The sequence below is a fragment of the Oreochromis aureus genome, linkage group 2, assembly GCF_013358895.1.
Source record: "Oreochromis aureus strain Israel breed Guangdong linkage group 2, ZZ_aureus, whole genome shotgun sequence".
Lineage (NCBI taxonomy): Eukaryota > Metazoa > Chordata > Actinopteri > Cichliformes > Cichlidae > Oreochromis > Oreochromis aureus.
The window spans coordinates 16,540,842-16,564,171 of record NC_052943.1 but is presented as its reverse complement, the minus strand read 5'-3'; the positions used below and the strand labels follow the sequence as shown (position 1 = coordinate 16,564,171).

The window sequence follows — 23,330 nt, the reverse complement described above, 5'->3', positions numbered from 1 at the left end:
ATCAGAACATCACTTACATGTTATGTGAATGAATTTGATAAGAAAGATAAATAAAATGAAAATCTGAAAAGCCAAACATCAAGTTAAATTTGACCAAAAGCTCAACAAAAACAGAAAATTCTGCAGTTTTATTATTTAAGCCAGCTGCTACTGAAACAAGACAGAAATAATAGATTAAATCAGGGTGAATGACAAAGACTGGGCTTAGTTGTTAGCCACCATATCACTGTGTCAAAACAACTATTATTTTATCACTTAGGAAACATATTATTGCAGCAAATACTTTTGCATTTGGCTTTCTTTACATAAGAAAAGCTGTACAGAAAAAATGCCTGTGTAGAGCGGTGACTGTAATAATACAAACCAACTCATTGTTCGGTTGCCATGCATTTTATCGAAATAAATGTTCAGCAACAAGCATAGGGTATATGGCTCATCAAGAGACATAACATCTCAAGCATGATTTTTGCTTCCCGAGCTGGAAATCTGTGCAAATTCTGCAGCATTTTGGATTGAAATGACAAACAAACAATGTGTTTTTTCTTATATAAGCTAATAGCACAATATAAGGGGATGTTGCACAAGAATCAAGCATAGCTCCTGTAAAAATATGGGTATGTAATTTCATTTGGGACTTGACAGTAAAATAAATAAATTAACAACACAGGAAATGTTGCGCAGTGGCCCCTGCTGCTTTCTAGATTCATTTCCATATCAAATGCGTCGTATCAAAGCCAGCCCTCCGACCGGGGGCTCAATTTGATGTGGTAAATTCATATAAGTCTGCAATCAATATTTAATTAAGTGTTCAATACAGAGGGTATATTTCATGTTGGCTGTATGATCCATTTTAATGGGGAACCCAAGATTAACTGAGCTGTAATGCTGGCGAAGAAACAATTTGCCTCTGTGATGGCCGAGTACACACAGCATATCATTCTCTCTCATTCTGCTTCAGTCTCTTTTTTTCTCTGCTGCGTTTGACAAGACAGCTCCCAAAAGATCCTGATGAAAATGACAGTATTTGAGGGCTCTGTGGCATGTGCCTCCCACTTGTCTATGGCACACACAGAGGAATACACTGCCATCAATCTTCATCATATTTGCCTGTGCCTTACATTACCATCTTTGACACGTCAACCGCTGCCTGCATGCAGGAGGTATGTGTCTCCCCTGCCTCCCTTACACATCATACATTCATCATACATCACAGAAGAATAAACAAAGAAAATAGCATCTAGAACACAAGGAAATGCACAGCAAGAGAGGTAAAGCAGCGAGCAATGAACACATTCGGTAAACAATAGGTGGATTTTTAGTTTCCGTCATTCTTCCACCATATTAAAGTGCCCATTGAATATTTGTGAGGTCAGTTTAAAGCAAGGACAGAGTATTTGATTTTGCAAACAGTATACAAGAGACTCTACAAGAGCAAGAATAAAAAAGGCATTATGGCATGGCACAATTTGGCATTGTAACTCCCGTACTGTACAGAAGAGGGCGCCTTAAGGAGCAAAATGTAAGAAAAATGCAATGACAAGATGAAACGCTGAGATACAGTAAATGTTAAAAATGACACCGCACACGGTGGCATGTATATGTTTTAAGAAAGGTTTCAGGCAAATCCTGGGTTAGCATCCATTCATCACGCACCGAGACAGGAGCTCACACACACACAAACCCATAAAGTTACTTTAACCTCAAGTATTAGGATTGAAGAGTCCACAGATGTGAAATGACCCATTGTTTAAGCGGCAAACTCGCATCCCGATTGCATGTGTTGCACAGTGAGCGTCAGAGGGAAGAGATTTTTATCACTAATAAGAAAAGAGGAAGACCAAACAAGATCCGGGGGTAGCTTGTTGATTGTCCGAAGTGGTTTCATCAGCTCCAGTGTCTTTGTGCTGGTACCTCTCCACACCTTCACTGTCAGAAAACTCTGGTTTAGGAGATTGTCAGTCAAAGCCATAGAAAAAAAAACTGTTGTGTAGATTTCCATGTTTGTCTTTTCAATGACTGACCGTTGATGAAAGAAGACGGCATTGGAGGATCAGTTATGAGACAGCTATGGCTCAGTCTGCTTTCTGTCTGTTCATTCCCACCCAAAGGTAAATATTATCACAATATGTGCTTTCTTCTCTATGGGGAGCTGAGCTTTCTCACCTTCAGGTTTCCTGGGTCTACGAGAAAATACACAGACTTTTAGAGAAGAGAATCAGAGTTAAGAAATACTCAATATTATTGTGTGATGGAAGTCTAGGTCTCGTCTTTACCCCCTAGTCTGGAGGAGTTTTCGCGCCTGCTGCCTCCTATAATCAGCTGCAGGGTGGCAGCTGGTAAGAAGCCCTCTTGTTGCAGAGTCACATTTTTCACCAGCCTTTCCACCAGGATGAAGAATTGTGAGGAAAGTGTTTACAGGAGGGAAGGAAAATAACTGTATCCATTCACACGTTGGTAGTTCGGCTGATCACTAACAGGGTTTGCTGAAAGTGGCTGAAAACTCACCAGCGCCCCCTGTTGTCTTCACATTGTAGTTGGATGACGTCTCCACGTTTGATGATGATGCTGTCTGGTCCATTTTGGAGACAGTCAGCCAAAACCCTGTATCTGCCTGGAGACTAACAGAGAAGGAAAACTGTCAAGCAGATTTATTTATACAGCGCTTCTGAAAGCAAGTGCTACAAAGTGTGTCATAAAAAAGGCACGATGAAGAAGAAAATATTAAAGAGAACGATTAATAACAGGCACAACAGACCCAAAATAGATTTAAAATAAGATTCAAAATTATCTGGAAAAGTAATGGGGTGTTAGAGTCTTAAGAAGTACGATAAGTATGGTTGGGTATTTTGCAGTAAAAGATGACTTACAGGCAAAAGCAATATAGGAAATGTTTCATAATATGTGGGGGAAAATTTCCAAGAGAGATAAGACAACTTTCCTTTTTTGGCATTTAACTAGATAATAGAGGTTAAAAAAAAAAAAAAAAAAAAGCTGGGAGAATTTTAGTTTATACAGTATCTGTAGTTGCAGTTGGTCTCACCAATTGCACCAAAACCTCCTCCTCTGTGTCAGATGGATGGAAGGGGTCGCGACCTCCAGGCCACTCCTCCAGACCCTCGCAGATGTCTACGGAGTGAGGAGCTCCTGGCCAGCCTGGGGCACATACATGACTTTTTTTTGTCAAAGGCATCAGCAAGCACATTCTTCCAAATACCACATCTTAAAAGGCACCATGTAGATACTTAGTAACTATATCGACATCACAATCACCCCTTTGTCACTTACTGGGAAATTAATAAGAAGGTGGAATCAAAAGCTAATCTCAGTAGATGGACCTTTTTCCCTTGTAATCCTCGATGTACTTGGTTCTTCAGATCAAAGTACACCTGAACTGCTGAGGGGGGAAAAGTTAAATATCTATATTAGTTTACGATTTTGAAGAAAATCAGCAACAGCGGCACAACAGTGTGCAATGCAGGTATAGTTTGCAATGATTCCCTTCATTTTTTTAGTGATTTAGTTACTAAGTATCTACTTGATTATAAGATAAATGCGCAGCGATGAGATTTTACTCACTCCTACGGTTGTGCTGGTGTTTCGGGGAGTGGGGCTGGGGGTCTGGACTGCTCCTCCCAGACTCTGTCTCCTCTGAACTCACTGATGCCCTCTGCTGTTTGCTGGGAAAATAACACAAAACAACATGAGACCAAATAGTGCACAGAGTCAGAAACACTCAGGACAGACATTATCCCCAACCATGCACTGGGGTCAGAATATGACTTCTACAGTAATAACACATGGGAAGAGTAAATGCTGCCCCAGGTGAGTCTGTTAAGAACAACTCTTTCCTGTTGTTTCTCATACAGCAATGGCCACTTAGGCACCAGCCATACAACACAGAGCACAGCAGCCATTTGCAAGCCTCTTTGTAAAGGGTGGGAAGTAGTACTTACAGACCACTGGCACAAGGAAAGATCTGGTCTCGATTTATTAAGATCCAAATGTAGAGATTTAACAAGTTTATTATTAGATGCTGAATAAGAAGTTTTCAGCAAAGCAAATTTCCCTGATGCTTGGTCAGATCTCAAAAAACGAGGCCCATCTTAAAAAGCGGCTGTCATGAAGAAATTAAGAAAATGGAGTGAAACTTAAACTCTTCTTCTGTTTGTCCTGACAATTACATGCAAAATAGAAAATCTGAGGTGCAAGAAATAAGATTGTGTTAGAAACTGTATTAGAAAGCTATGATGGAACTGCTGAGACGCTGGCCTCTCAACACAGCAGGAGTATTTGGGGATCAATTATGGACTGGAATGAGGCCTATAAAAGTAAGTGCAGCTGGCGATCAGTTTGCAAACACGGCAGCCCGGGGTTTTTCATCCTTAAGGCGAGCCACAAGGGTCATGCCAGGGTGAATCAAGCCAGGCTGGGCCAGGCTGTTTACCACTGAGCGTTAACAGCAGGTCAGTGGCGCTGTGGGTAGTGGCGGGGACGTGGCTGGGGGCGCTGCCGGGGGCTTCGGGGACGGGGGCTCCGGGACCGCAGGCACAGAAACACGTCAGCTGACAGCGATACAAAGTCCAGCCCCGGCAGACAGCCCCTGGGAACCCTTCTGGACGGCCGCATGCCCCTGCAGGTAGGGGACGGGAGGAGTGGGGATAGGCAACTAGACAGCAGTGAACACAGTCGGGCATGTGCCCACTTTCATACACCGCCACACACAGCCTCCTACCAGGGCCGTGTGAAATGTCTCATTCACTCAAGCTCTGATCACATGTGAAAACTCAGCAAATGCAAATGTTTTAGCACTGACTACACATGGGTGTGTTTTGCAAAGGTTTGTGTGTTTGTGCAACTACAGCATACAGTCATGCACTTACAACAGTGTAAATAACCTTCTATAGTCAGCTGTAGGCACTGACCTCTCAGAGAGTGGTGGAGAAAGCGGCATATGGTCAACAATGTGGCCGTGTTGATATGCTTCATCTGTGAGGAAAAGGTACTATATTATAGGCATATAAGGAGAGATGAGCCAAGTCTGTAAGTTGACTATTAGATCAATTTCTTTCTTTTAAGAAAAGCGCAGGGTGAAGAAACTGAGCACAAAGGCTAACCCCACAACTGTGGAACTTTGAATCTGAACTCTCTGAGTGCTATGAGAGTCAGTTCAAAGCTCTGAAGGTTGAAGGGAACCTTTGTGCTGAGAATTTTTTTTCCCATATTAACTTAAGTTGCTCTCAGACCTCTAAGCAGCTTCTGCTGGTTAGTCAGGATTCTACGGAGCTCATTGAGCCAGGCCATCTTCACCTCCACTGTAGGAGCCTGAAGAACAACACAAACATTAAACAAGAAGTGTCATTTGGATTTTAAAAAATCTGAACATGTTTTTCTCCAGCTACATTACCATTTCTTCTTTATTTGTAATTAATATGTGCAACAATATGATGACTTTAAATAGATATTTTAAATAAATAATAATAGATCTTGCTTTGTTTGAATAACATCCCCAAACCAAATATATCCAGCTAACTGAGACTGAATACGAGCAAAACCAACAGATTTTGCGTAACAATTTTAGTTGAAATGTTTTAAAAATGCTGCCTTACCTGAACCACATACACTTCCTCCCTGCCACTGTACCAGATCTCAAACTTCTTCACATCTCCCTTGACGTTTTCTGTGATCCCCACAGCAGTCATCTGCCAAGAGACATACACTGTTTACACCGACGCTGGGACTGGCAGGGCAAACAGCACATCATACATCAGCGTTACATCATGTTAACACATCTGTCCCGTGGCAACACAAACATTTGCGGTCACACACACACCTCCGCTGTGTGACTTCTTCCTTCCCACACCCTCAATAATAAATCAAGAGCTGCAGCTGTTAGTGTGACACCAACTGTGACTACCTCAACAAATCAACACACAATAAAAGAAGTGTTACAGGAATACACACATGTTGTGTGAGCAGCACATGTGCTGGGAGCTCACGATAAGACAGTAGTATTAACTCAGCATCTTCAGATCTATTTCATCACTTTTTATTAAAACAAAAGAACAGATTATATGTGATGGACAGACCATTTGTATCCAAAGTATTGTGAATTTTTAAACTATAGGTTGGCTTAGTTTCAAATTACTTTCTCCTATTTTCATCCTCAGATCCCAACAATAAAAACATCAAATAGTTGACTCTATAGCGGCAGTAAATTAAGTTTCCTGGAATTGCACGATTGTAATTTATAAATCTATAAATTCATATAAATTTTGCCTTCTGTACACCATGTATTGCATGTAGTACATACGTATTTAAACATATCAAATGTTCAAACTAAGCAAAATACTAGCTCCTTTTGAATTTGATGGCAGCAAAGTGTCACAAAAAAGTTGGGAGAGGACAGCCGAAGTCTGTAAAAGCAAGTGTTCTTGAAAATAAACATCTGAAATAACTAAACAAGTTCCATGGCAACTGGTCAGTAATATGACTGGCGATAAAAAAGTGCATCTTAGAGAAGCAGAGTTTTTCAGCAGTAAAGAAATGCAGAGATTCACCATACTGTAAAAACTTAATCTACAAATCACGGAACAAGTTTTCATTTCCTTTCATTTAAAATCATAAAAACTTTGAATATCTGATCATCTACAGTTCATAATACCATTGAAAGACTCAGGGAATCTGGATATATCTCTCCAGAGATCCAGATAAGGCCAAAAATCAATATTAGATGCGTGCGATCTTTAGGCCCTGAAGCAGCAGTGTGTTAAAAACAGGCATGACTCAGTCATGGAAATAACTGTATGTAAACACAGTTCACTGTGGCATCCACAAACTGAAGGTTAAAGCTCTGGAAAACTGTTGTGCTGTCAGATTAATTGAAATTTGAAATTTTCTCATGACCCCTTCGGTGCACCAAAATGTTCTAATTTCTACTCATCAAACCATAAGAGATCACTGATTTTCCTTAATTGTAGTGGCCACTCTTCCAGAAAACTATTGCATTGCTTAAAATTAGACAAACCTTGAGACAATGCTTGAAGCTGTATGACGGGGTCTTGTCACAGCCATCTCCATGCTCCTCCCTTCGCTTGCATAAAAGTAGAGCTCTCTCGTACAAGAAGAGGTGTCGCTGCATTGGCTTGAAACGAGCCATCTCCTTCATGCGAGTGGGGCCCTTTTTATGGCTGATCCACACACTGAAGGATCCCTGCATCAGCACACGGCCCAGCTCACAAATATCACCCTGTGTATAGTAGAGGGGAGGGGATGTATGCATAAACCTTTGTTGCAAATATATTTTGCTTACGCTATTTATAATGTAGCAATTCATAGATTGTCACTCTTATCAGTCAAAATGTACTTCACCTCATATCCTGTGATTGCAATCTGGTGCATGGAGTCATTGACTGATTTGAGAAGGTCCAGCATGGCTGCTAGTGCCCCCTGGAGTTCAGAGGTGCCCTCACAGTCTGTGCTATATTTTATCAGCTCCTGAAAATACAGAAACACAGCACATGTAGGTAAATACACACACACAAAAATGCATGCAAACTTACACACACAAACATGGCACAAAGCTGTGCATTTGGATGGTAAAGACTGTTAGTGTTGTTGGACCTGAGCCTATTCAGCAGATTCTGTGCTAAGAGTTAATGAATGCCAGCAAATTGGCACATTTGGGGCAGCAGGTATTTTCAATGATATCTTTTTATACAAATACCTAAACACAAAACTAATTATAAAGATTATTAAGATGCTGTTTGCTGTATTTGCATGCTGGGATATGTGAAGTGCACATTTAAAATAATCCCACATGCCAGTTCTGTGTGAGCTTGCATAAAGCAAGTGTGCTGGACCATCTGAAGAAAACATTTAAGGCCAGTGTTGTGGAAATAAAAGTATCCCACTTCACAGACTGACTTTTAAATAACTTCTAATGACTTTCTATGCATGTGGATAATATGGTTTAGCTTTCTAACCTTCAGCAGCAGCTGGTATTTTGTGAGGCGCTGGATAGGTTTCAACAGATAGGAATCCAGGCCCAGTTTGTGCTCCAGCTTTTTTTGACACTCCTTCAAAAGCAAGACAAAAAACATCAATCGGTGCGATGCTGCCAGTGACACATCATAGCATTTCAATTCTTACTGCCATTTAAAACACATTTATTCTGAACTGGTGGTATTAAAATTGTTTCGAACGGCAGTGGTCTATGTTGTATGCTTGTGCGGAAATAATTAATAAATTGGGCACTTAAAGTAATCTTTTACATTGTGTCAAAACAGTTTAAGAATCTCCTGATGTAAAGTCAACTAACCAAAAAGAAGCCGCAATCTGAGAATTGTCTCCACAGTGCCTCCGAGCGTAGTTTATTCTGACAGTAGCTTTCATACATTTGGAAGCTTTCTTTCTGAAGGGACAGGAAAAAAGGAACATGTCTTAAAATATGGCTGTAAATGATATACAAACGATCAACATATAAAGAAGCTGCAAAAACCCCATCATCTCACCCGCTCCAGAAAACACGCTCCCACACCTTCGGGAGCCTCCAGGCATCCTTCCAGGTCCTGAAGGAAAACTCTGGATTCCCATAAAAGTCCAAAAGATCAAAAATTAGATGTCAAAAGCCAAAGAAAGTGGTCTAAGAAAGACCATCCTACAAATCACCCTTCATACAGTAACTGAAACATGAGCTTGCAGCTCACACTGCAGTAACCACTATAGATAAAAACAGCTTTTTACAACATACTTATTGCTTCCCAGCATATTTGGCTAGTAAATTGAACAAATATATGTGTAGATCTCATTAATCATTATTACTTGTCTTTATTTTTTCATGTTTTATCAAGTCTAAATGTGATATGAGTCCTTAATCATTCACCTGCTGTGAAAATTGTAAATCTCTGGCATGTTTCCAAAGAGAATGTCTCTCTTACTGCGAAGTATTGGGGGCAGGACCCCCGACAGAGCTGGGTTGTCCATTTCAGCCCTGTAACCCTGCATTATTTATAGGAACATGACAGAAGAAATATATGGTTTATGAAAACAGCATTACTTATTAATTACAAAGAATCATTTGACTCAATCTGAATTCAAACGATCGTAAATATACAGCACACACATTTAGTAGTATTTAACAAGGAGAATCTCATATTTACTTTAAATTAAAAGAAAGTATGATTTCTTACCAGTAACACTGACAGCAGCTCTTCCACATAGATTCTTTCAGTTTCTATGAGCTCCCTCATCACATGACTGTGACACAAACATATACAAGCATGCAAGAGTAGAAAGAGATAGAGGACATCATTAGCACTGAACAAAGAGAATAGCTAAGTAAACAGCATCAAGAGCAGTACTGATGACAGACAGATGGGTGGACGGATGCTTCCTCCTCACCGCTTCAAGAGCTCTGGGCTGTCGTCTCCGTCCAGACTGTACGACACACAGCTCCGGCTCTCCTGGTAGTCGTGCATCACCTCTATCTGCACACACCACAGATGGACAGCACTGACTCCTCCATTTGGGTTTAGACAAAATGTTAATGCACTTAACAATTTATTGGGCCAAATAGGAAAAGTAATGAAATGATGAAGTTTGGAGATGGTGAGAAAATGGAAGTAAATAAGCTCAACTTTTATTTGTTACGTACTTTTCGAGAGTTGGGGACCTTTCTTGACGCTCTTTTCCCAGGCAGAGAAAGATCGAATGTGAACTTCAATCCATCACCTATGAAAGCAAGATCACCATCAACTCATCAAGAGTGGGATTCAAAAACACTTTATTACCGAAGAGATGACTAATTAAAGCATCAACACTAAATAATACACAAGTGATTTGTGATCCACATATCTATAATCATAATTTGCAGGTGATAAGTTGCTTTCTGTTAAGGTGTGATACCAAAGCAGCATGTACAGGTTTAAAGCAGGCCTCTGAGTGTATTTGTGATCCCAGCTGAAGCTGAATCCCTCCACAACAGTCGAAGCTCAGCTGAGCGTTATCATTAGTTATGTGGGTATGCGCATGTGTGAGGACGAAATATATATTTGAACCACATAAAATGAATCAGATCAGATCTAACCCTCTTTTTCACTTATCTCTTTTCATAAAGAGATAAAGATGTACTGAGTATCAAAGAAGCCTCTAAGGGGCTCATAACCACTCCCGCTCTTTCTCTCATTAGTATGGTTTCCTGCTATGCAGAAAAAAAAACATTAAAGACATGAATGGAGAATAATCTTTTTACAGTTGCACATTCTTAAAAAACACAAAAGCCTACACACAGACACCAGATAACACATACTATGTCAGTTGGATATGCTGCATAATGTTAGCTTTGTGCAGCCTCCCGTGAGACATAGCAGGAGAAGAAAAGTTCTTTAATGTATATGGACCACATATGGTTGTATAGCAACCAACATGACTAATAGCTTAGTCAGGCATTTCCCAGTGGACCGATTATACCTGTGACCCCTGCTCTAGCTCATTTGTAACGGGGGTGTGCTAAACCTGACGGCCATTGAGGAAAACCTAGTTGCTAGACAGTGAATGTATCTGATAATGTTACATGTCATCTGTTCAATGAATCATGGTGCCTAAAAGAAAGAAACAAGGAGGAGAGGCAAAGGTGTGAGCCTATACCATACGCTGCAAATCTGGGCATTTAATTGAGGACAAGTAATACTTCATCCAGTGTAAAAAAAAAAAGAAAAGAAGTCATCATTTGTGTTCATAAATATGGTGACAAATTCTCTGTTTCAATAACGATTCTTCTTTTGAAGTAAGCTGGTTTATATCTGTGTGCCTGTGCTGTACCATGTTTTGGAGAGAAGAGCGGAGACTTGGATCGTGGTGTGTTTTCAGGCCTGGGGGCCACCAGTTGGACCGGTCGTACGTGTTTATCAGCCAGCTTCCTTAGACAAGCCTGTCGATTCTGGATCATCTGCTGTACTGCTGCATGCTTCTCAAACATTTTCCCAATCTGGGCCTAACAGAGAGCCAAAAAGAAAGGGAGAGAGAGAGAAGAGATGTAAGGCAAAGGAGTTTTAATTTTAATTTAAAAATCCGATAATGTGACTGCTTGAATTAGGTCATAATTTCTCTCATCATACGTTGGTTTTGTAACATTGTTTTCACATATTAGGGTTGGTTAGCTTACTTGAAAATGAGGTGTAATAACAGCCTCATATTCAGCGGTTACAATGTCAAGTCCTGAGCTCAGCATAGACGGAGCCCCTTCCAAGAGCTTCTCAATGTCCCTCAGAGCAGCCTGGGCCCCCTCCTTAGACTGAAACTTATCTACTAGCTGATTGGCCAGTAGATATGCCGCATCATCACACCAAGTCTGGGCCTGAAGCGGGAGGGCGCATGCGTATCATACAAGAGATATGAGTGTGCTTGCATGTTTGTATATAAATGTGTATCTCTAAATACCTGCCCAAGACAAAGCAGCATCTGGTGTGTTTGCAGAAGACGAGTGTGTTTGGTCTTGAGAGCAGCAGTGAGTGTATCACAGTAGTGACGAAGCTCATTGCAGCGTTGCATGATGAGAGCCATGGCATAGTGGTGACCAGCTGATAGCTGGTGTCCATGAAGTATGATTATCTGGGCCCGAGCTGTCACCTCCTGATCAACAGGGAATCACACCAAGGAAGGAGTCAGTTTTATTGGACGTACTATAAAAACTGAACGATTCTGGCAACACTATGCACATATACAGATATATGCAAAAATCTGGTACCTCCGGACATATTATACAGTTCAGTTATTTAAAGGAAATTTGAGTTTAAATTTGGTGCTCTAAATACACACTAAAATTACCGAATTTTAATTTAAATAGTAGCAGTGCAAAAAGGAGCACATTTTTAATTAATGTTGGAGAAACACTGACCTGTGCATTGGACTCTAGATTGTCCAGCCTTTTGAGGGCCTGTTCTGTTTCAGCCAGACTGTTCGCAGATATGCATAGTTCCCTCTCCTGAGCTGTGAGATGCTCTAGACATAACTCCATCTAAACAGAAAAGAAAAGACTAACTATAAAGCAGACCTCTGTTAGCTTCCAGAGGCATTAGTCACAAAAACACAAACATAGACAGACAGGTAGATGACATCCTTACCTCCTGAAAGCTTTGCTCATATCTGAGCAACTGGAGATACTGATGGAGCTTTAGATGATGCTTCTCAAAAAAGCCGTCAAAGGCAGACTCCATGTCTCTGAGTTGGGCGAGAAGCCTACAAACACGAAGTGCATTCCCTTTGATCTCATTTGCTTCTCCTATTAAAGCTACTGCTCAGTAAGCATTAGTTTTACACTTTGGCTAGAAGAAGGATGGTATAGATTACAATTTTACTTTGAAATATACTTTTTTAAAACAGCTACAAGACAGAAACTGTTGCTTGAACATAATTTACCTTTGCACCGTCTCCCAGTCCAGCTTCACGTCCCACAGGGAGTCATCCTCCTTCACAGTGGTCTCCAGGCTGGAGAGAAGATGACGACCCTCCTTTGACACCGACCTGATTGCATCCTTCCAAAGGAGGAAAAGATTGTAGCACATAACACTAGATTAACATCAAAGTTTTGATATTACTAAACGCATCTCAATGGAAAACATCAGTTTTCTGTACTTACTTTGAGTTTTCTGTACTTGTCCGTGTGCACCTCGAGGAGACACTCTATGGTTTTCGCCTCTTCAGGCAGCTCCGGCTCTGCCAGCTCAGTACCAAAGCCCTGTAGCATCTGTGCAATGTCTTTGACTGTTACAGCGAAACTTTCAATGGCCTGTATTGAAAAATGCAAATGCAAAAACAAAGCAATATAAGTGCATAGACAATTAATTGCACTGTAGTATTCATCTGAGTAGGAAAAAAGAAGAATCTTTGACTCACTGTTCTTAATAGAGTGTTAACAGTAAAAAAGGGCCCTGATGTGACATGTGCAAAGAAGCAAGACAGCACAGCCACATTAAGAGCATGCTGATGTCACTCTGGAGAGGTTTGAAAACTCAAGAATACTTTGGAAGAATAGGGGACAGAATGTATATTGAATTGCTGTAAAAATGTCAGCTCTGTCGTAGAGGGAGTGTAGAACGATAGATTTTTATTGTTTGACTGGACTGTGCTTTAGAATCTGGAGCTCACCGTCCGCAAAACAATCCAGTCACTGTGACAGTAGTCTAGAGTGCCTCCAAACTCTGACGTCAGCTGGTTCTCATCAATGTAGCGCAGCAGGTCTGTGACGGAACTCAGCATCACCACCTAAAGATACAGACAGAAACTGAGACCTGACAGATGCTCACTTTATAACTCTTGTTTTAAAAGATATCACAGGTTGTTTTTGTAGATGAAAAAATGTCCAAATACGTCTGCCATACTGAACATGGTATGATCAACTACTGACACGTTTGTGTGGTCTGTAGCTTTCTGGCTAATGGGATTATTAGAACCATATGGCATGCATAAGAGGTTGCTATAATTATTTAATAATAATTACGTCAAAAGTTCATACTGAAATCAGTTCTCGGTTCTTGGTCGTGTTCACCAAAAAACATGTGACTTATGGAGCTCAAGGTTGTAACAAGAATGAGGTGTACCTCGTTTTGATGGGACACATGTTTGGTAACTGAGGAGGAGCTGCCTTACTGGCATTTTGAGCATGAAGTCCTCCTGGCTGAAGCGGAAGCCTATATCAGTAACAGTACGGTGGAAGAAGCTGGTAGGTCGGAGCACCAAGACCAGGTGGAGGTTCCCAGGAAAGGAAGCCTTGATGTAGATAAAAAAAATACAATAAAATAAAAAACAGGGGTTAGTGTAGAATTGATGATGAGGCATATTTAGGAGGACTCGGTATAAATCAAAACTTTTGTAGCTAACCTCACTATACTGGACAAAAACAAACATATGAGCTTTTCCAGCATCAATATAAAAAGCTTATAAGCAGAGGAAGAAGGAGAGAAAGGGGTTAACGGTAATCAGTAATCGCTAGAGTGTGTCACTCAAGCAATTACTGTCAGACTGATGGATTCAAGGTTCAGTCAGTGAAGACTGCTATTTACAGGCCTCTGGATTTCATCATCAGGTTATTTGAGGTCATTGCGTGAAGGGATTTCTGCTCAGGATCTGTGCATTTGACCTCAAATATAAGGGCTGCATTTCAAAAGCATTCTGCATCTCTAGTCAAGTCTAACTGAAGATGTGCTGAAAGCCACATGTAACTAAGGCATATTGCATTCAAACCTAAAGGGCAAGCAAATAAAGTAAATGTCTATTTTTATATCTTCAGGCATAGCAAAGTACTTTACATCGTTTAGATTATGCAGCTTCGAGTGGTGCAGGAGCCAACTCTGCATATAAATGTATTTATTTTATTTGCATGGGACATTTACTTGTCCCGAATCGACCTCTTACCCTCAGGATACATGCACTACAAAAAGTCATCAGTCAAACTACACAGGGGATCGCTCAGGTATCACACACAACCGACCGCATGACTAAGCACAAAGCGCGTTCTGCACCGCAGTGCTACACTCGCCAGCACCCACAGCTGATGCCCCTGCTGCATTCGCCCTGCCCGCCTAGTAACTTCAACTTAACTCTTCACACGATGGATTAAAACAAACCAGCGGTTTATTACCGGGCTCCTCCGGATCTTCGGCATTCGTCGCCGGTAAAAGCAATCGGCCATGGTATTGGAAGCCATCTCGGCAAAGTATAAGTGCCCGCCCGATCACTGAAAATCTGTGCCAAGCTGAGGTATGCAGCTCCCTCCGGATGCCTGCCCACAGCCGCAGCACTGCTGCTGCCTGCTGCCTCAGACAGCAGAGGGTGGCAGCACACTGCAACGTCTCCCCTCCCGATCGTCTTCCTTATCCCTTCCTCTTCTCAGCATCCCGCGTCATCACTCAGTTTTTGCTTACTCACAGATTTGCAGCCCTATGCGACGGGACACTCGATACAGACCGGACCTTTGGGGTCCTCTGCAAACTATGCACTACTCGCAAAAACATAAGAAAAAAATTAATAAATTACTATAATGAAAAAAATATTGCTTTAATAGTGCTATTCAGGTATTGTTCACGGTTTCAGTACCAGGGAGACCAACTCATAAATTAAATAGTAGCCTCTGGGCACAGATACGTTGCAGCTTACAAGTGAAGATAAATAATGTATTTGTTCTGTACATACAACATCGATTAAGTTAGAAACAGTTTTTATGAAATAAAATATACGGAACTTACTGCTATCCTGGCAAGTGCCGTTTTGATAGATGCCCAAGTGTCCAGCCTTCGGTCTAAAATAATGATAAATTTGACTCCAGGTTGCCTTGTTCTGCAAGCAGTAATAGGCATTTGTATAAGTCTGTGCAATGATTGGGCATTTATTGTTTTAGAGCACATAGATACAAAATAAGCAAACATAAACAAGCAAATATTTGGTACTGTAATTCCATATTATCCATATTATTCCATATTATCTAAAAATGTTTATACTAACATAAATCAAAATCATGTGTGAGGGGAAAGAAAGACCTATAATCCGATTTAAGCTCCCTTAATCTCTTGAGAGAATGACGCTTAGAGGACACCAGAAAGGGCATTTGACCCTGAGATGATGAGCGCTAAAGGCCGGTTCAGCTGTGCTCAGAATACAAGCAACTGAGGTTTTGGTGCACTGCAGTGAGTGAGAGAGTCATAAAAATCGAGAGAGAACACACCGAGGGATGAGAGTGAGGTAGGTAAAAACTTTGGCTAGGGCTTCCTCTGGAATGTCACTGAAAGCTGAGCATTCTGGGAGAGTGATGATAACGCTGGAGTCTTCCCCACGGCCCCCTGGGAAGCACAAAAGCAATCGCTATCTTTCAAAGACACAAGATACGTAACAGTAAGGAAATGGTTAAACAAAAACTCACCTGACAGGTATGCTACCTGTTTCTCTATATAGCCTCCCACTTCCTTCATGCTCACAGGCACAGTCACCTCTGCAAGAAGGTTAAAAAAAAATCTAAGCTTTTAGGAAAGTAGTGCAAAAATATAAACAAGTAGTCACGTAAATGTAAAAAAAACCCCAACAAAATAAAGCATGGATTTGTTTTGTGCTTTATCCTTAGAACACCCGTTTTGTATGTATCTAAATTAAAATTAAGTTAGCTGCATAATTTTTTGTGTTTTTTCCTGTATAATACCACAGTGGAAATCAACCCGTGATTGAAGTGCAGACTTTTAACTTTAATTTTAAACAAAAATTTTATAAACTGTTAAGGGATTACAGCCATTTTTACACATAGTCTCCCATTTTCAGAGGCTCAGCTTGATTGGATTGTTAAGGATTGTTTTTAATACTGAAAATCTTTTGTAGCCTTTACTGCAGCCACCTTCAGCTCCCACTTGTTTGTGGGTCTTTCTATGATCAGTGTTTTATTCTAATAACTGAAACGCATGTTCTATTGGGTTGAGATCAGGTGACTGATTTGGTCAGTGTAGAATACTTTTTTTTTCATGAGCTGTTTCTCTCCTCCATACTTTTCTCTTCCCATCACTGTGAGACAAAGTGCGCCGTAGAGTCATCTGTTCAAAGCTATTTTTTAATGAACTTGCAGACTCTTTCAGATATTTTGTGCCAAAGTCTAATCTGAACTTCCCGTAACAAGTGGTTTGCACCTGGTTGTAGGCGCTTTGTATTTTCATCCATGAAGGTGCCTCTTGATTGTACACTTTGACAAGAATACTTCTTACTCCTCAAGAGTGTTCTTGACTTTGTTTGATTTTATGAAGTCATGTATTTTGAACATGGAAATAATTCTGTGATCATGCATTCATGTCTTTTTGGCCTCATATTTACAATTACCGTGTAAAGCTGTAAAATACAAATTCAACACGCTGAATAAGGTTCAGATATTATTCCTGCTTCACTGTCATTTAAAAAACAAACAAACAAGAAAATAGGTCTCATTTCACCATAAAACTGTCAGTCAAATTTCCAATTACTTTTTACTCTGAAAATGAAGGTCACAGTTAAACAGTTACTGCTATACTTTTGTTCAGCTCTTTGAATTCAAGCTGAAAGTCTGCACATCAATCACATCTGGATTGTCTTATTTTAAATCCACCGTGGTGGTGTGCAGAGGCCAACAAACTATGTTCCTAATCACCAGTGTTGGTCAAGTTACTTGAAAAAAGTAATCAGTTACTAATTACTGATTACTTCCCCAAAAAAGTAATCCCGTTACTTTACTGATTACTTATTTTCAAAAGTAATCAATTACTTAGTTACTTAGTTACTTTTTAAAAACACGATTTACAACCTGAATAGGTGATAAAGCGATAGATCTTTCAGCCCAATTCTACTTTTTCTGCATAATCCATCATACAAAATGTAATCAAATGGAAACGTCTCTTTTTAAAACTTTAAACTTTAAATGTGCAACATTCTCTGACTGGAAGAAATTTGTTTAACAATTAAACCTATTTTCTGCACATTCCAGCATATAAAATAAAATATTTTTTTGTGTTTACACTCACTCTTTCAAATAGATGAAAGTAAAACACAGCAGAAAATAAATAAAATCAAAGACTAGCGGTCCTGTTGCTCTATTTTCACCTGTAAAGCAGGACTGGGTTAGGCGGAGGTTTACCCTGGTGCAGGTGTGCCGCAGCGGTCAGTGGAAGAATCCGCGAGTTTCTCTGTGAATTTCCCATTACAGTCGTAGCGCACTCGGTGCTTGCTTGGAAGTTTAGGGTTTTTTCGCTGTAAAAGAAGTTTTCTTCCACGCACAATGGACACTAATGTTTTTGTCACTTTTATGGAATCAAACTCAAAATAAGGTCAGTACTTCCACGCTTTGAACGCTGCACGCTCATACTCTCTCGCTTGATATATTATGATCTGCACACAGCTGTTGTCACGAACGTCGCACTCGCTTATGTCACTGTCATGAGACATTCTCGCAAAAAATCACGGTTTTAGTAACGCAGTAACGCAGCGTTCCTACGTGAAAGTAACGGTAATCTAATTACCGTTTTTGCAATAGTAATCCCTTACATTACTCGTTACTTGAAAAAAGTAATCAGATTACAGTAACGCGTTACTTGTAACGCGTTACTGCCCATCTCTGCTAATCACACCAAAATAAGTTAACTATGAGTTACTGTTTATAGAGACAGTAACTAACACAATCACCTTTACATCAAGGAAGAAAAGAATGGCTCACTGAAACCTGACCAGCCTCGGTCTACTTGGAATTTTGCTGATGAATTATTAAACATCAGCATGTACAATCCATGGTCATGAACTTTCAGTAGCTGCCTTTCTGTGGTTAGATGTAAAGCCTACATCTGAAGCCATCTCGTGAGGTGAAATTACAGCATCTGAAGTGATATTGAGGTACTTTTAAGACTGCCTGCATATTTTATGCTTAGTGTCATTAGTGTTCTAGTCAGCCATATGTCCAGGAGGCAAACACACAGTCAGTGAGTCATTGTTGTGTTGTGAATGCTAACATATGCTCACTTTTCTTTTACACAACATCCAGTGGATCTAGTGGATAATCTCATTTATACTGAAGCTTAATGGGGGAAAAATAAGCAGCATCACCAAATAAAGCTTCCTGGCTTTCACTCCAAGTCATGACAACACTGCATCCAGGAATATTACTCACATTATAAAAGGTGGTTATTTGTTAAAGCAATACTAAAGGTCACTGTGTGCTCATCTACAATGAACAGAGACATTAAAAATTAATTGAAGCAGCGAGAGAGAAAAATCCATCCAGAAAAAGATTAGAGAAGGCAAACCAAAGAGAGGAAGAGTAAAGAAGGTGTTATTTTCCATGAGTCGACTGCAGTAACAGTGCCCGTCAGGCTGTCAGGGAGCAAGTAATGAGCTCTACTTCTACCTGCTGAATATTTGATGTGTTTCTGTAATAGAGAAGAGATAAGCCAAGCCGGCCCCTGCAGGACCAGTGATTGGACTGTGCACACGTAGATTCAGGATGAAATTACCGCCACACTGCAATAGTTATATAATGATCTTTATCTGATGCCACAACACACTCAGAAGGTTAGGACAGGTCTTAAATGAGTAGATCTTATATAATGTAAATTCACGATAAAGCACATTTTCCACCAGGTTAATGCAGCATACGTGGATATAAAACTGTGTGAGCAGGAAGAATGTAGAGGAGTGCATGATGCATTAAATGATGCAAATGTGTAAAAGGTTTAATGTAAGCTATTAGAAATTAGCGAGCCATAAGCAATTTTATTGTCACCCTAACATGTCCAGAGTACACAAGTGTACACACTGCAGACCTCAGCTTTATTTGATCAAAGGAGACGTAGCCTGGGCTGCAAACTGCAGTGTGTTTAATAAACGTGCCAGTTTGTGGAAACACTGCACTTGCCCCCCCTCGCCCTCACCCTGCAAGATTACCAGCCTATCTCGTGACTGAAAGCATTTAAGAACACTGCCAAATAAAATGCCCTGTAGTCCTTCAATCAGTCCTTGTGCCTCACTGTACACCACTCAGGAAAATGTGGAAAATATAAAGCACTAATCATTATGTACCATAACAACTATGACGAAATTTATAAATAGGTAAATCTTTGTGTGCTTTACCGAAGTTATTCCTCTGAGGAAACACTGATTCTCTTTTAGCTTGCGTCATGACCTTTCCAGGTGACATTCGGGTGAAAGTCAAATAACCTCTGTTTGCTCTTCTGTTCTTAGTCACAGAGAAGGAGGACTGTTTGCCAGTGTGCTGAGAAGCAGAGATTTGTTACCAGTCAAAAGATCTAGACTAAGACCAATCCTCTGAGTCTGCTTGCAGAGCTGAAGGCAGGGGAGCTTATCTCTATTGTCCAAACAGATGAAATCAGTGTTGATTTCATACCACTCCTACATAAAGCAGTCGCCGCCACTGTTCTTTTCCATTTATTCTTTTATAATAATGAATCACATGCTTTTAAACAATGATTACCGGAGGAAAATGTCAGTGAAAATAAATCTCTACAAAATGAGGGGTGCCTGCAGAGAACACACCCTTCAATATAAGATATCAGAAATAATATGTTGAAGCTACTGAAGCTCTTTAAATGTGACTTTCAATTTAACACTTACTAAAATGTTCTGTAGAGAAAAAAAATGTACCACTGGTGATTTTGTATTAAAGTCCAAAAAACTGTTCATATTGCCCAGTTTATTTACACAGAACAGCAATTCTTAGTAAAATATAAAAAGGCTGATTCAATGCAGAACGTGCATTCTCATGGATGATATTGTAGTCTGATATTACAGAGTCCCAAAACGTAGACACATGTAATCCCTTTCAGAGCAAGAAATCCCCTCTTAAAGATACAAACAGCTTCACAGTACAGAGTGGCCTAGCCTCATACTGCTTTTAGGTCATGAGTTATTTCGCTAAATGAAGCTTTAAATGCTAAGGGGATTAGACTGGTGGGTGACTGCATTCTGATAGAAAAGGGTAGAAGAAAATTAAGTATTAAAGTATTCTACCCGCTGGGATACAAGCAATCTAGATTGGTTTTAAACCAGAAAGGCCTGAATTGCAGAACCTGGAGAATCACAGGAAAAGGCTTCGGATTGGAAGTCCTGGTGCTTTTAATATTCACTTTGAGGATATGTGACCTGCACCAAATACTTTCAGTGATTTTGTTAGAATTTGTTATACTGTGACTGTATTTATTCTGAATATAAGAATATGTATAACTGGATATATTTGATAATGATGTGTCATGAGCCTTCCTTTCATATTTTATTAATCTGTGGCATCTAGAACATAGCTGCCTCTGACTCTGCAGGTATAAATGCCATAAAATTATAGATGTCTGCATGAAGTTGTGTGGGAGAGACATTCCAAATTGAGGCACTTAAAGCAGCTCAAGTGTCAGTTGAAGTTGAACCCATAAAAGGGTGTTGAGTGTCAGCTGAGATTAACGCAACCCATCAGAAATGTCAGTCAAAACTTAAGCACTAAAAGCTTCTAAACAGTCGATGGGAGAGAAATTTTCAGAAACAGAAATTTTATTATTATTATTGTATTCTCAGTTATAAAGTTTGGTGTCAAGAGTACGGTGGAAGATTGCAAGACAAAACTGCTTATGGAATGCTAGGGGTAACCCTAATAAAGAAAAATGCACTTTAGCATGTATCATTAATGATAAATGTATGATTACTTTTGTACGGCAATGTACAATAAGAAGATTATTGCAATCCCAGAGAATAAAGTTTAAATTTCATACAGGGGACACCAATCTTTGCTGGACTTAAACAGCACTTAGCATAGCTTTTTCCATGCTGTCTTTTATTTCCACAGTCTAGAAACCTAAGCCACAGCAGACATAAGGAGACAAAGTTCCATCAATTAGGCAAATAACTCTCGTCTCCCAAAATCCAGAAATAACCACAGGATCCTCTGGAGAAAGGTGTTCTGGTCACAGCAGGTGCTATATATGTTCATTCCTTCAACTTCTTTTTTCAGTTCACTTCTGTAAGGCAACTTCAAAATGATGACTAGCAAAAGCATTATGGTTTGGAGATATTATTAGTATTTATTTAGTTTTTATTATGTCCAATCTTTTCCTTTCCTTCACCAAGTGTAGTAATTAAAATTGGGTAACAACTTTAAACTACTCTGTAAACAGTAAACTAAGGGTGAACTTGTAGTTCACTACATGACAAAACATCCAAGAAAAATTACCAGCTGCATTATGTACTTTATAAGAAATCTATTCGTGTTATGTTTGATTTAGTTGACAGTAATGGCTTGTTTTTCGCTTCCTGCACTCCCCTACACTGATCCAAAAACCCACAGTCCTCGCATATCGAGGTTACAAATCATTACTATGGAAGAATATCCATCTGTGATGGCCAAAAATAGCCAACATAATCCCTGCAATAGCTCACTGTTGAGGCAGAGCTACAGGAAATGGTACATCAATAATAATGCCTAACCCAAGAGAGTGCAGCTCTCCTGTTACCTCCCATCACGGTTCTCAGAAGTCACAAATGAACACTGTAAATCAAACCAAATGCACCCCTGCTACACTGTTCAGAAAGCACCGATCTGAAATGTAATAATAGGGAATTGGTTTTAGAGCAGATAGAGGATTACATTCAAAAGCCTCATGGTGGTTACCATAAGTCTAAAGTGGGCTGTCAGCATCACGTGTACTCACGCTGCAGAGTGCTCTCTAGCTGGGAGCCTGCCTGTAGAAGGCAGCGGTAGCTCTCCATCTCCTCCTTGGACTCTTTCCTCAGCTCTCTGTCCTCCTGCAGTGAGGCTGGGCCCATTCCCTTCGTCTCTGACACGAGAACAGCCAGAGGAGAACTGACGCTACTTTTGGGAGGTAGTGACAGTAGCCCGGGCCTCACATCCTCTTCACAGCCCCATAGCTCTCCATGGCCATTTATTTAAACAAGGAAAGTTTTCCCACCTCCCTCCGCGAGTCCCAAGACCCAGATGGGACAATTCCCCGAAGCTGCCGCTGGCTTTTCCTGACCTTGAGCAGCATAGAGCGCCTCCACACTGAGCAGCACAGCTACGACAGGAGAACTGTCCACACAGGCAAACAAAACACTAGTATGTTGTCTCGTTGTCGCCCCGAGGGAGTGCGATGTTTCCCCCCCACCCTGCCCTGCTCTCAGCAGCAGTCAGCTACTTCAAAACAAACAGAGCTCCTCCATCTGGACTCTGCTGCCTCCCTCTCCCCTCTGCACTCTCCCTCTCTCTGAACATTAATGCGTCAGCTCTGCATCGCAGGGCTCAAGAGTCCAGACCCGATATAGTGCCAACTCCCTCCCAACTTTTCTGCTCTCTCACACACACCAAGCCTTCAGCATGTCACTGACTAACAGTAGCCTGAAGTGTTGGGCTGCTTGGCTATCATGCTCATATGCCTATTTCTCCAGTGTCACTATAATATAGATGCACAAACTGAGGAGAATAGCGCCATTGATAAAAAATTAAAATCTTCCACACCCTCAGCCAACAAGTTTGACCCTTGTGAAACAGCCTTTAATACACAACAATCACATTCAAACCGAAGAACAAATATGAAAGAGTGGCATTGTGTACATACTGTTGCTGTGTCTCTCTCTCAACCCAACTCCCCACAGCTCAGCCCACAACTCCCTGGAATAGATCAACTGCAGAGTGCAGAAAACGTGTAAATATGCATGTATGTAAATCTCTCCTATACAGTGACGGCGGTTTTATGTTTTGTTTTTTCTATCCGAGGCCATGCATGGAGCAGTGGGAGAGCAGTCACTCAGCTGATCCAGCTTAGCCTGTCAGTAGTGTCACCCCCTCCCCT

At 40.6% G+C, this 23,330-nt stretch overlaps 1 protein-coding gene across 3 annotated transcripts; it reads right to left on the bottom strand.

Annotated features, from left to right (window-relative positions):
• Positions 1-101: 101 nt before the first annotated feature.
• Positions 102-22,606, bottom strand: mcf2a (MCF.2 cell line derived transforming sequence a). Of its 3 annotated transcripts, XM_039619759.1 has the most exons (30): positions 22,194-22,606; positions 15,911-15,979; positions 15,716-15,830; positions 15,240-15,330; positions 13,645-13,764; positions 13,144-13,260; positions 12,635-12,784; positions 12,415-12,530; positions 12,120-12,234; positions 11,894-12,013; positions 11,437-11,628; positions 11,162-11,353; positions 10,819-10,990; positions 9,653-9,729; positions 9,400-9,485; positions 9,189-9,255; positions 8,882-8,997; positions 8,511-8,580; positions 8,318-8,410; positions 7,983-8,075; positions 7,369-7,494; positions 7,025-7,246; positions 5,607-5,699; positions 5,244-5,322; positions 4,923-4,986; positions 3,577-3,677; positions 3,041-3,153; positions 2,506-2,618; positions 2,274-2,377; positions 102-2,180 (listed from the first exon to the last, which is right to left on the bottom strand). In XM_039619759.1, exons 1-30 carry the CDS (start codon positions 22,306-22,308, stop codon positions 2,140-2,142), a joined length of 3,342 nt encoding a protein of 1,113 aa, XP_039475693.1. In that variant the 5' UTR covers positions 22,309-22,606; the 3' UTR covers positions 102-2,139. The 3 variants fall into 3 exon arrangements, with proteins under 3 accessions (XP_039475693.1, XP_039475699.1, XP_039475706.1); XM_039619765.1 differs by lacking the exons at positions 102-2,180; positions 2,274-2,377 and adding an exon at positions 3,286-3,394 and having other exon boundaries at positions 2,522-2,618; XM_039619772.1 differs by lacking the exons at positions 102-2,180; positions 2,274-2,377 and adding an exon at positions 3,286-3,391 and having other exon boundaries at positions 2,522-2,618.
• Between the last annotated feature and the right edge of the window lie 724 nt (positions 22,607-23,330).

What these genes read in the sequence shown, in the direction of transcription:
- mcf2a (XM_039619759.1), bottom strand. Translation starts at nt 22,308, where the DNA reads ATGGGCCCAGCCTCACTGCAGGAGGACAGAGAGCTGAGGAAAGAGTCC. An exon ending in ACTGGATTGTTTTGCGGACG is followed by an intron (nt 12,785 to 13,143) that starts GTGAGCTCCAGA and finishes TTTTCAATACAG; the next exon opens with GCCATTGAAAGTTTCGCTGT. An exon ending in ATGAGCAAAGCTTTCAGGAG is followed by an intron (nt 12,014 to 12,119) that starts GTAAGGATGTCA and finishes TTTTCTGTTTAG; the next exon opens with ATGGAGTTATGTCTAGAGCA.